The 13,780-nt window shown below is 49.0% G+C and overlaps 1 protein-coding gene across 2 annotated transcripts in view; it reads left to right on the top strand.

Annotated features, from left to right (window-relative positions):
- The window catches only part of LOC126541862 (vasopressin V1a receptor-like), a 76,018-nt gene that overhangs the window by 53,917 nt on the left and 8,321 nt on the right, over positions 1-13,780 (top strand). Inside the window, exon 2 of one of the 2 annotated variants that reach the window (XM_055076986.2) lies at positions 831-1,817. In XM_055076986.2, coding sequence (XP_054932961.1) covers positions 1,023-1,817 — 795 coding nt within the window. In that variant the 5' untranslated portion in view covers positions 831-1,022. Of the gene's footprint in view, positions 1-141; positions 1,818-13,780 lie in introns of those variants that run through there. The other variant, XM_050188804.3, reaches the window with a different exon arrangement.

Genomic DNA, 13,780 nt, shown 5'->3' with positions numbered 1-13,780 from the left:
AAAAAACGCCTCCTCTGCTCGATGCCAGTATAGTTCTTTGTACTTCAAGAACTGAGTTTTTTCTCACGTATTATTTGTTTTCATAACGTACGTCTGTGACTTGCTCATCATCCGCAATATACCGCTTCTACTTGTTTCAGATAGTTGATCCATGAGACCGAAAAATATGTGCAACAAACTTCTTTTTAATTCGTGATCACAGACGCTGCTTAGGTAATGCGCGCAACCAAAACAAAGCGTTTGTACTCTCAATTAAAAACATTTGTGCTCTCACAAGACCGCATAACAAATAAATGAGATTGAGTTCGTTTTGCGAACTCAGCTTTAAACGTAATTACCCATACTATAGAACATTCAGCCCTGAACTGGGTGCCTACACCCATTTTCAAGCAATGGCTGAAAATCATATTTCTTTTTTGTTCTTGCATTTGGTTTCTCTATGCAATTGCCGATCCATATAATGCACTCTAGGCGCTAATGCCAAAGAAAGTGAACGAAGAAAGCCCCTTCTAAGGACTGCTTCTCGATTATCACATTATTTATTAAATTTCATAGCAGCTTTAACAATGCTTTTTTAATAAGTGAAGCACTTACTCGCTGCTAGACTGAAATACTGCAGAAATGTTTATTTCTTGAATTGTCTGCCATTTTTCTTCACGCCACAAAGCAAAAAAAAAAAAAGTGGCAGGATGTTTCAGCCGCCGCTCTCATAGCACGATATGGACTTAGCAAGGTGGCATTGCGCAATGAGAGAAAATTACCAAATTTCTTTTATAACTGAAATGCGCAAGTAGATGCTTATTTCCTGGTTTTCCGCGTTTACATTTCAGAGCTGATTCAGGCGGCAGCTGGAAACAATGACAACAGTGATATTTCCTCCACCACAAGGGCCTGAAAACGATCAGCGAGGCATAGGAAACACTTCTCGTACTAAAGAAGCTCCAGTTTTATATGTTCGTCAGCATCAAATGTAATACCTGGAGGACAAGAAGTTCGATGTGCATCATTAAATTCCAGCAGCTATGCATAAAATGACGGCCTCTCACGGTCTAACAAATCGAATGGAAGATGATTTCCAAAACGACACCGCCGCCCTTCACATCAGCGCAAACGCCACTGCTGATGTCATCCCCACAAGTGCCGAAGACATCCTGGGCCCTCGCTATCACAAGCGAGCCCGCATCGCCATCCTCATCGTCATGATCATCGCCTCTGTCGTCGGTAATAGCTTCGTCTGCTGGAAGCTCGTTGTCAAGGGGCACCGCCGACGAATGTCCAAAGCCCGCGTGCTCTTCCTGAACCTAGCCATTGCGGACATCCTGGTGGCTTGCATCACCATGACGTCGCAAGTGGTGTGGGAGGTGATGGGCAGAGTGTGGATTGCCGGCGACGCTTTTTGTCGCCTCTTCAAGTTCCTGCAGACTTTCGCGCTCGTATCGTCCACGTACATGTTGGTGGTCATCGCGCTGGACAGACACATCGCTGTAGTCACGCCACTGGCCCCAAACCCGGACCCCTGGAGACTGGCAGCCTTCACCTGGCTCGCGTCATGTTTGCCGTCCTTGCCGAATGTGTACGTGTTCCACGCCGTCCAGGTGGCCCCTGGAAAGTGCTTCTGCGCGTCCATCTTCTATGACCGCGACACGCCAATCTACCATCGTCAAGTGTATATGGGATTCGTCTTCTTCATGGTGTTTGTGGTTCCACTCGCACTCCTGGTGACATTCTACACGGGCATCTTGTGGACCATCTGGAAGCATAGCTCCAAGAGTGGCAATGTTGGCCAGCAAACGGCCTCATCACTTCCACTTGCCAAGGTACGTGTAGCCACTAAAGAACAACTTATTGTAGCTGCGGGCACACCTAAACATGAGGTGTCCATTTATAAGTAAAATGCGGCATCAGCAAGCATCCCTTGGGGAAACGGCGGACTTGGAGTGCACCAGTGTGCGCATCCTGTAGTCGTCAAAAGAAACGCGGGACTTTTAAGACAGGAACGTGCAAAAGTAAGAAAAGGGCTTGACCACACCTGGGTGGCGATTAAGTTTACCGCCATTCATATACCAGCTGTCGTTACGAATCATATAAACAGGCCTCAAGCGGAGGTGTCTTCACAAAGGCTTATCGTAGTAGTAATGCGTCAGACAAACCACAAGTCACTCAGTCAAACGGAGTCACTCTAAATTCGCATGTGCATCACTGCTACATGCTGAAACACGAGCACCATTTCACTTAGTTCTAAATTACTGTTATAGAAAATCAGAGTTACTAATGCCCACTGATACCTGTGGTATATCGGACTGAAGAAACAAAAATTGAATTTAATTGAACTGGGATACTTCTGAAACACTGAGAGAGAGAGAGAGAGAGAAACAACTTTATTCGGTCCACTATAGACGTAAGCAAGCTCCACGTCACCTGGCTAGGCCCACTCGGGGACCATCAGGTGAAACCTGACGGCCCTCTCGCGAGCCCTCTGGACTGCCAGGATTTGAGAGGTGTGATCCTGGGCTTTAATTAACTTCATCATTTCCTCTTGAGTGAAAGGGGGACCGGCAGAGGCGCAGCCCCACAGGACATGTTCGAAGTCCGCATAATCACCACACAGAGGGCAGTCCGGGCTTGGGAACCGTTCGGGGTACATTGTGTGCAGCGCCGCGGGGCTCGGGTAAGTGCTTGTTTGCAGAAGCCTTAGAGTGACTGCCTGGGCCCTGCACAGCGAGGAGTGCGGCGAAGGTAGGAGTCTTCTTGACATATAATTATATTTGCATATTTCGTTGTACGAGTAGAGAGGCTCGGGTCTCCCAGGAGAGGACGCGTTGCCCAGCGCATGGTCAGTCAAACCTCGTGCAGCCGAGTGCGCCTCCTCATTGGGGTTGATCGAGGCACCCTCAATGGTTCCAAGGTGCGCAGGGAACCAGGCCAAAGAGTGATGTTTCATGTCTTTGGCACTTTGGATGATACGTAGGGCCTGGGGAGCCACCATTCCCATCTGAAAGGCCCTGACAGCGGCCTTGGAATCAGAATAAATCGTGTCGTGTACACTGTCCGTTAATGCAAGAGCAATAGCAACCTGCTCTGCAACGCTGGAATTAGAAGTGCGGACGGTAGCGCAGCTAAGGATTTTAGAATCACCGTCGATGACCACTGAGGAGAAGGCCTCTTCTTGAACATACGAAGCAGCGTCTACGAAGCATGTTCGGTCCTTGTTCAAGCGGGCACTGGCGAGCAGAGCTTTACCCCTGGCTCGTCTTCGTCCTTCGTTGTAGGTGGGATGCATATTTCGTGGCAACCGGTGTATGTAAATCTTGGACCTTACGTCGCTAGGCAGCTTCACAGCGTCGAGACTGACGACCGTGGGGTTACGTCCCAGCTTGCCAAGTATGGCTCGGCCCGCTGGCGTACCGGAAAGTCTGACAAACTGGGAAAATTCTTGGGCTTCAATGATTTCTTCGAACGTGTTGTGAATTCCCAAATTGAGGAGGTCTTTTGTGTGCGTTCGGATGGGAAGGCCGAGGGCAAGCTTGAAGACTCTTCTGATTAGGGCATTGATCTTGTTGCGCTCCGATACGAGCCAGTTGTGCATAGCCCCTGAATAAGCGAGGTGGCATAACACGAAGGCGTGGATAATCCGGATCAGATTGTCTTCCTTGATTCCGCGGTACCTGTTGGCGATTCTTCGGATCAGGCCGAGGGCGCTTTCGGTCTTGGAGCAAATGCGTTTGAGGGCGGCTCCATTGGCCCCGTTCGACTCGATGAACATTCCTAGGACCCTGATAGTGTCTACCCGCGGTACTGGGGAGCCCTTACCGGTGAGTAACGTAATGCGGCTCTCTGTTGCTGGCTTCCAGGACCGGTGTGAACCGCCTCTGGGCCTCTTCTTGTAGAGCAAGAGCTCGGATTTAGCGGGCGAGCACCTTAGCCCGGTGGGGATAAGATACCGCTCCGTCACATCGATGGCCTCTTGCAAAGCACCCTCGACCTGCCCTTCACATCCACTGGAGCACCAGATGGTGATGTCATCCGCGTAGATCGTGTGGTTAATGTTCGGGATTTTGTTCAAGGCCCTCGACAGGTTGATCAGGGAGATGTTGAACAGCGTCGGAGAGATCACTGCCCCCTGAGGTGTTCCCTTTGGCCCAAGCTGGATTTCGTGGGTCAAAAACTCGTCAATCTTGAGTCTAGTGGACCTTGAGGAAAGGAAGGAGCGCACGAAATTGTACGCCCGTTTGCCAACGTTACACTCTGTCAGGCTCTTGAGAATAAAGGCGTGCGATATGTTGTCAAAAGCCTTTTCCAGATCCAAGCCGAGAATCGCCTTAGTGTCGGCGGAGGTAGAGTCAATGATCTGGTGCTTGATCAGTCTCATGGCGTCCTGAGTCGAAAGCCCCGACCGAAAGCCAATCATGTTGTGTGTATAGCATTCGTTAGACTCGAGATGGTCAGTGAGGCGGTTAAGCATGGCGTGCTCGGCCATCTTTCCAACACACGACGTCAGGGAGATGGGCCTGAGATTGTCGATGCTCGGCGCCTTACCTGGCTTCGGTATGAGTACTGTGTGGGCTGCTTTCCAGCTCTTGGGAATGAGGCCGCTGCACCAGATATCATTTATCTTGTGTGTAAGGAACTCGATTGAGGCGTCGTCGAGATGCTTGAGCATTTTGTTGGTGATCCCGTCGGGCCCAAGGGCAGATCTGCCGTTGAGGGATGCGAGAACTCGCTTGACCTCAGCCACGGTAAAATCCTCGTCCATAGATGGTACGTCACGCCCTTCGTACTCGGGAAACTGGGGGGGCACCGGATCGTCCGTGGCCTCCAGGTACCTGTCTATGAGGTGCTCCGTGACTGCCTCATCTGGAGTCGAGTCGGTCGCCAAATGGACAGCTTTCGCCAAAGCTCTCTTCTGGTTGGACTTGGTGTTGCCATCGTGCAGTAGGTGCCTAAGGAGACCCCAGCTTTTACCGTTCTTGAGCTGGCCCTCCACCGAGTCGCACAGTTCGTCCCATTGCTGCTTGCATAGCACCTTGCAATGAGCCTCTATCATCTTGTTTATATCGGAAATTTTCTTGCGTAGTCTTCTGTTATGGCGCTGAGTCTTCCATCTCGCGAGCAGTGCCTGCTTGGCTTCCAATAGGTGCGCCAGCCTACTGTCCATCCTGTCCACCTCCAGATCGGTTGTCACCTCCTTGGTGGCTCTAGCCGCATCCTTCTTTATCTCGTCGCACCAAGAGTCTAAGTCCATATCATCGTTAAGGACGCGCTCGGAGCGGTTGGCTCGGAACAAGTCCCAGTCAGTGAACCTAAAGGTCCTCGTTTTGTTACGGGCAGCCTTTATCACCGCTTCGATGATGCAATGATCGCTACCGAGGTCCATGGCTGTGTTGGTCCACTTGACGTTTTCCAGGTTCTTGACAAAGGTAAGATCCGGAGTCGTATCTCGGCACACCGAGTTCCCTCTCCTGGTTGGAAAGTCTTTATTGGTTATCAGCGTAAGATCTTCCTCCGTTGCCGCGTCCCATATGTCTCTACCCTTCTTGGTATTGGTACAATAGCCCCACGCCTGATGCTGAGCATTAAAATCCCCCATGACGACTAGAGGCTGACAGCCGGCCAAATGCACGGCCTTCTTGAGAATATCACCAGGCCTGGCTCTGTGAACGCTGGGTCTGCAGTAAACATTCAGTATGAAGATACTGTTTCTTTTTAAGCGGTGCGTAGGGGGGTCGACAAGGAGTTCGGCCATGACGTACTCGATCCCATTGTCCGCGGGACCAAGGTCTCGCTGAAGGCACGTGAACTTTTTACAGACCAGGATAGCGACCCCCCTTCCTCCTTCAGTGGAAGCCACCGTAAGGAAACCGGGGAGCTTGATAGGTGATGATGTGAGCGTTTCTTGCAAGGCGATTACTTGGGGTTTCTCTTTTACGCTTTTTAGGTATTGTCGCAGGGTCGCCCGTTTGCTGACGAACCCTGCGCAATTCCACTGCCACATTGTTATGACGTTAGTTCTGTTATCCATGTTTGGGCTTGGGAATGGATTGCGAAAGTGCCGCATTCATAATGGCACCCTCCGTGGGTGAGGCAATGACGCTGTGCAACTTTGGGACTTGTGCTGTAGATGTGCTTGGCAAAGATGCGTGGCTGGTCCCCTCCAGCCTAAGTATTCTAGCGCTGAGGGCGACCAGGCCCAGCTGAGGGTGCGCGATCATTTCTTGTACGTGAGAGAGACCTGTCTGTATGTTGGAGATGGCGTTCTTGAGATCAGACAGGAGTTCTACCATTTCGTCTCCCCTTGAGTCATCCAGGGCACGCCGCTTCACTGCAACCGTCTTGGGAGGGGCCTCCACTGTGTCCATGGCCGAAGAGCGTGCGGTAGGCTGAGAAGCTGGCTGTGTGAGCGCCAATCTTCGTATTTCCGCCATCTCGGCGGCTAGCCGACTGATTTCCTGCTTGAACAGAGCGTTTTCCTTCCTGAGACTATCATTGGCACGCCTAAGTTCTTCGAGCTCATTCGTGAGACGCAGGTCGTGCGAGTCTTGAGAGTTGAACGCCTGCGTTTGGTTGCCACGGGCCCTATCGGCCCACGTTAGAGAGGACTTGCCTTTACCGCCGTTGGGGGTCTTCGGACGGGAGCTGTTGGAAGAGTCGCTCTCAGTACGGGACTTGGAGCAGCTTCTGGAGCTGGAGCGCGCTGGAGAAGGCGATGTGAGTCGCGATCTCGAGGTAGAGCGACTTCTTGAGCCCCGTCGGCTTGTAGAGCGGCTTCTCGAGCGCAAGCGTCTTCTGCCCCTAAGGTTGGTGCTGGATGAGGCTTGCGGATCGGAGGATCGAACGATCGACGGCGTGGGGAGCTGCTCTTGCTGCCTGGCACGCTCGAAGCGTCGTCGGCGAACAATGTATGGCGTCTTGAATCTATGCGCACACTCTTTGCCGGCTGTAAGGTGCGGACCGCCGCATATCTTGCATTTTGGTGTGCATTGATGCTGCTGATCTGGATTTGGCAGGTTGCATCCCCGACAGATGACGTCGCTCGGTGTTGGACATACATCGGCGCGATGCCCGAGTCTTCCGCAGACGTGGCATACGTCCACTTGCTTTCGATATAGGGAACATTTCATCAGGAGCGTTCCGTACCTGACAAAATTCGGTACCCGCTGCCCGTCAAAGGCGATGATGATGGTCCCAGTCTGAGCGATTCTCTTGGCTGCTAGTGCAAGAGGATTGTTCTGGTTAACAATCTTGCCATCCACCGTCGCTGGGTCGTCTTGTAACGGTATGCCACGAATGACCCCCTTGCACGTGGAGTGCGGGGCTGTCTCGTACGCGCAGAGTTCGTAGATCTTGCCTGTGATTCGGATTTGCTTGATGCGGGCATATCGATCGGCATTCTCTCGTCTGGGAGTGCTGGCCACCATGATGTTTTGCTGTAAGTTCGGGCACAGAGTGTCTTGCGTGAGCTCGTGCTGGCTGATGCCGGAGGCTGCAAGTATTGCGTCAGCCACCGTGGCCGCTCCAATTTTGGAAATATTCAGCCCACCTCTTGGTCTAATAACGATCTTCGTATCTTCTTTGGGAAGAACAGGCATTCGGCTTGCCCTAATAATCTTGGTCTTCAGCGCTGCGCCGCTAGACTTGTAGCTGTGGGGAGCCAAAGGCGTCGCCATGGCGTTCGGGTTAGCTTCCCGCGATTTGGCGCCGGCTCTTCTAACACCTGCTGTTTGCCATCCCTGCTCTTGAGTGACTTCCTCCGGGAGAATATTTTCTTTCCACGTTTTTTTCCCTTCCAAGTTCGCACAATGGAGACTATAATTTTTATAATATACATAAAGTGGTCTGAATTACAAGACACCATGTGAACTGTTATATTATAAAAAGCAAACTGCGGTGCCTAACTTTCTAAGTTTACCCTTCCGCCTATTCACTTTTGCAAAGTGCCCAAGACTCAAGGGTCAGAACGGTCATCTTGAAAACGGGTGAGGTTTGTTTGTTTTCAGGCAACCCTGCTCGGGTATCTCTTTCACGTTACGTCGTGCCTTGCCTGAACCAATATATGACAAGCAAAAGAACGAACTTATGAAAAAAAGATCCGTATCGTCCTATTTGGTAAAATGAGAGGTGATCATGCAAATTTACAAGAAAGCAACAAAAAAGAAACGTGGCAGTTCTTACTGAAGTGCGAAACACTGCCAATGATAGCGAGGCTTAGCGTTGCACTTAAGCTTCTCGGACGATGTTCGAATTATACGTGGGTGCGACATAGTAACGATGGCGCAGCACGCGAAGCAACGCCTTCTGAACAGTGCCCTAGCCGCTGCTAGGTGCCTCACAAACGGTGGCGTGATGGAGGGCGCCACCAGTGGTGTTGCTGGCGTTGCGACACCTCGATGTTGCGCGAGACGAGACCGACAGAAAACAGTCGACGTTAGCAACTAGCGAAACATTCGACAACGTCAGCTTGATGTTTAAAGTCCGTTCCGCTCAGGCCAGTGCATACACACAGCAAACGCGTTGGTTCGGGCTATGGAGATGTTTTAAGAGACAAGCGTTCGGGCATTAACTTGAATGCTCTTAATATTTTATCCTTGATTTGTTCTATTTTGCTGCTGCCGAAGTGTATCTTGGTGGGACTGCGGGCTCGTCAGGCTGCGTGGGTGCATCTTTTATCGGCAGTCTTCTCATCTGCATTTACTGTGCATTATGGCCTATGTGAACACCTTTGACTCGCTGAGGACCTCCGCGTGCGTGCGCGAACTCCACCGCGGGATCCCTCTTTCTCTATCTTATCTTTCTATTCCCTATTTCCCGTCCCCCAGAGCAGGGTAGCGAGCAACACGCATTTCTGTTTAACGTCCCTTCCTTGTCTCTTTATTTCGTCCTCCCCCTCCTCCTAGTGTGCATTATGACATACAAGCTAATTTCATTTCATTTATCTTACCCTTCAAGTTACATTCCACGTTACAAACAAAAAAGGCGGACTTGCACATAAAAAAAAAAGAAAGGCTATACGGTCAAGAACGAAGGCCTGTATAATTACTCTCTTTGCGAGCCTAGGCTGTCACATAAAGGGTAGGAAGTAATCGTGCGAAGGAAATTAAGAGCCGAGTATAAAGGTGTCATGTACGGGCTAGTGATTTAGCGGAAGTCTATGGGCGCCCTTTCAGGCAGACCGGAGATTGCGAGGCAGAGTGCACGAGTGACAGATGTCCCGCGAAGCAAATTAATGCTCACGGAACCCGGCAGAATAAAACAAAGATACGGTAATTTCCGGATAAGGTATAGCGTCGGAAGAAGTAATCTACCATAACTGGCGGCTTACTGCTCATTTTATTTCTGTTTTGATGTCTCTTGATACGGCATAAACTGTGCTCCGCTACGATTGCATCTCCTGCTGTTCTGCTATTTTGCCAAAAGAGTGGATTTTTATAGCCTGTTTTATTTGGAAATACATACAATGAAATTACAAAACATTACTACATGGGAAGGAGGGAGTTTCCACCCCCTCACTACAGACTAAACAGAGCACAAGCAGTTACACTTAGGCAATTACAAACAGAGTCTTATTATTCACCTGCACAAATAAAGGAATGGTATGACATTGCAGACATGAATATTATATGCAAAGCATGCAAAAAGGAGATATGCACGCTTGAACATATGCTCTGGGAGTGTGGGTCGCTCGGCCCTGGCATTTCCCGGAATCGGTTTTTAGGAATGATAAGATCTCCAGATCATATCCCTCAAGTCCTGGCTGTCCAGTACGCCCGTGATAGGGCTAGGAGGCTTGACCTCCCGGTCCCAACATGGGACTAGCCAGGCGGGTGGCAACACCTTGTACAGGACAAGAATAAAGTTTTTTCCTCCTCCTCCTCCTCCTCCTTATTTGGAAATAAACTGGGTACGGTTATGTTCGATGCCCGCGAGCGCTAAGACGTACGAACTTGCAGTATATATTGACTGAAAGTTAAAACCAATTAGCCTTTAATGTAATAAGCATAGTAGTTCTATAGGTGTGGCTCTTTAGGCGAAATAAAATTTTACAAGTAAAAGTGCAGCTTAGTCTTTGTAGCTAGGTTACATACGGAGATATACGCATCCCGTCAGAAAAATGAGAACGCGGAATTTTTTTAACGAATTTTTGTGAATGACCTCTTTTACTAGCGATTTTGGAGAACTTCTATGTCACAGAAGAGCGTAACCTCATTACTTTCAGCTAGAACATTACCTGCGTTCAGATGAATCCGTTCGAAAAACGGTTCATAAACCATACAACTTAGCTGACTCTCAAGCCCTGTATACTGCACAGTATTGAAGCGGCAGAGAGAGAAAAGGCTGCATAGAAAGGCAGGGAGGTTAACCAGAGGCTGTTCAGGTTAGCTACCCTGCACGGGGGGTAGGGTGAAGGGGGATAAAAAGAGAAAGAGAGCCGAAGGGGGAGATAAAAAGAAATAGAGACGAGCCCGACCAAACCGCGTACACTGCAGAGCGGTAGGGGCAGCGTTCTTACAGTCTATCGTGAAGCCCAGCAGACCGCAGGAACCTTAATAACGCGAGTAAGGCTTTTAGCGTGGATGTTCTGTGGGAGTACTGACCTAAAGCTTTCAGTTCTGAGAGTGAACAATTGTCCAACTGGTCCAGTACTCTGCACAGCACTTTTCTCTGGGCACTATATCGCGAACCGACACTGATAATATGTGCGAGCGTCTCATCGCTGTTGCATGTGGCGCACGTGGGTTTGTTGGCCATTCCAATAAGGAAAGCATACGAGTTCCTAAATGCAACGCCTAGCCACAGACTGTACAGCATGGTCTGTTCACGTCGCGGTAACCCAGGTGGTAGGTGCAGCCGTATGTCCGGAGACAACGAACGCAAACGACACATGGTAAAAGCGTTCGAGTCCCACAGAGGCAAAGTACATTCACGGCACATCAGTCGCAGCCCAGCCGCAGGGTCTGTTGGCGAAAGCGGAATGAAGACTCGCTGATCATTTTCATGTGCAGATCGGGCGGCTTCGTCGGCGTGGTCATTCCCGCTAATGCTGCAATGTCCAGGAAGCCATTGAAAGATTATCTTGTGTCCCTTGTCATGGCTGCGATGATACATGTGTCGAATTTCTGAGGCCAGTTGTTCATTGGGTCCGTGGCGCATTGGGCTTTGTATGCACTGAAGGGCTGCCTTGGAGTCACAAAAGACTATCCATTGTTGCGGCGGTAATTCCTGATTAATGAAATCAAGTGCAGCACGGAGGGCCGCAAGTTCAGCACCCGTTGACGTGGTCAAACTTGAATATTTTATTTTGATTTCTTCAGATTTTCCCGGTATCATGACTTCAACAGCTGAGGTGTTGAGTTTTACCGAACCATCTGTGTAGACATGTTGCTGGAGTCTGTGTACGTTGTGAATGTGTTCCAAAGTTGCTTAATAAATAACAATGACATGTATGCTCCCTGTGACACACAGACAAGCAATAACTCAGATTAAACACACGTGCAATAATAAAACAAAGTATTTAGTATGCGTGAATAATGTATAGTATAGTTAACAAAGGCATCTAATTAGGTCTTATTTGGCACACGAGCAAATACATAGACCACGATCATTAATATATTGTAGAATGGATTGGCACATTCCATTGCCATCTCTTTGCTGATTTTGTAATTTTAATCTTGGATACCGTGCCCATTGGACAAAACATATTGTTATAATTTTAGCCACATTTCTGTATAAAGCATTAATGCTTGTCCTGCGGGCAAATTGACGACAATAATCGGTAAAAACTTTATGGCTCTGTCTTGCACCAAGATATTCACAGTGTACGATTGGAGCGCGTTGAACTCGATTTCACAAAATTTGGCCACATTCTCGCACTCCCATGCTACACAACAGCAAAATGAAAGACCCTCTTAAAACTCGCTTCAATCCATGACTTGCCAACTCGCAGAACACTCCGCCAGCTTTGCCAAGAGCAACACCTAAGCAACACCTTGACCACTCCAACGCCCTTTCTCGTATTCTTTGAGATTTCTCTATCCACCGGCTCTTTATCTTTTGTACTGTGGTATTTCCCATGCTGAAGTCAGTCGGTGTCACAAAAAAAAAAAAAAAAAACTGAAGTCAGTTTTGGCATATGGGAAGCTTGAAAAATGAACATGACAAGTTACCCAATCATCCGAATAGTAAATTCTAGCTCAGTAATTTGCCACTGCTGGCAAAACAATCAGCTTCGAACATTCGTGCGCTATCGGTGTAGTCCGTCATTTATTGTGCGCATATGGTGCGCATATATCCAGGTGTAGGCCCATTCACTTTTTGAGAAGTTGGTGATAGAGTGTGCATAAGATTCCGTGCCAGTTGGGGCAGTTGTGTGTTGATACTGTGCGCGAAACTTACTATGACAAGACGCGGGGCTACTCCCTTTGCCATTCTTTAACGAGTGGTACTTACTCTTGCCGACGTTCCGGGGCTGAAGCACTTTCTTCCAAGGTTCGCGATACAACGCTGGTGGATGAGCAAATTTCTGTATCCTCGAGCAAAGCCCTACATGTCGAAGTGACAGTAACACGCACGAACAGTTGCAGCAGCGGTCCGCGAACTTGACAACAGAGATTCATTCCATTCCTTAATATGCCAGTCACTAATTTTGCAACCAACTACTGCACACATCTTCAAACCACATGATTCAATCATGCATGATTGAAGCATAGTGCCTTAACGAAAACTCAGTTGTATTTCCGACAGCTCTTCGCACAGAAGCAAGGTGGAAGCGGTAGTGGTTTCGTGTTCGTGCGCTGTGGCTGAGGCTACGTGCGGCGCGCCGCCGAAAGCGTCATCTCGTTTCTCTAGAACAAACTGCTCCACGAAAAGGGTCAATATACAGCTTCGAGGAAAAACAACGGCAACAACGGCGACAAATGACGACAACGAAAAAAAGGCGGCTGCAAAAGCAAATGCAGATGTACTATTTAAGCTTATGACATAGTTTACAGCGTACTATGTTGAGCAAATTTTGCTCCCTGCATTAGATGCTGAATTGCTTAGTTCTATGTTGTTTTGCTGGTATTGTTAGGTCGCTGTCTGTCATATTGGATAAATTCAAGAAAGCAAGGGACTTTCCGTTTATGCCGATAGCGAGGTGATAAGGAGACGACTCTGCTCAGACGGTTCATTGACGGTGAATGAAATGTGGCACCTTTGGGGCTAATACCTAATCGTTGGAAGAAGCGAGACATACAGAAAGGTGTGAGGACGCCACACGTTAGGCACCTAGCTCATACAACCAGCATGCCCGGCGAGCTGTGGCTGCTGTGGCCCAGCGGCGTGGTACCGGCGCCGGCGCTTCGGTGTTACGGCAATCATTTTGTCGCTCACGAGCTAGTAAATACAGCTGCCAAGATATTAATTACACTTGACTGATTGTTTGAATCAGGTTGACTGATTGTTTGAATCAGGTTGACTGATTGTTTTAGACGCGAAACGTCTTTCAGTTCGGTCTGCATAGAGGGTCGCTTGCTAAAACCGCATGTAGCGAAAACATGTTGCAATATTATCGCTTATGTCTTTGCAACCGTACTACACACGTATTAGTTCGGTATTTTTGTGTGGAGAAAAAAAAAGCGATTAGTCGAGCATGCATGTGTCCCGTGTACAGATGATGCCATTGTCACGCCACACATGAGGTAATTGCAACCAAATATCGCCTCTCCCTCGGAGTTCAGAAAGACATAGGTCGGCAGTACATTTGTCGACCAGAGCAGGAGTGGTCGCGTTTGAGAGAGCCGACTCT

The sequence above is a fragment of the Dermacentor andersoni genome, chromosome 2, assembly GCF_023375885.2.
Source record: "Dermacentor andersoni chromosome 2, qqDerAnde1_hic_scaffold, whole genome shotgun sequence".
Classification (NCBI taxonomy): domain Eukaryota; kingdom Metazoa; phylum Arthropoda; class Arachnida; order Ixodida; family Ixodidae; genus Dermacentor; species Dermacentor andersoni.
Note: the sequence above shows the minus strand (reverse complement) of the source record. Positions and strands in the feature narration are given on the sequence as shown.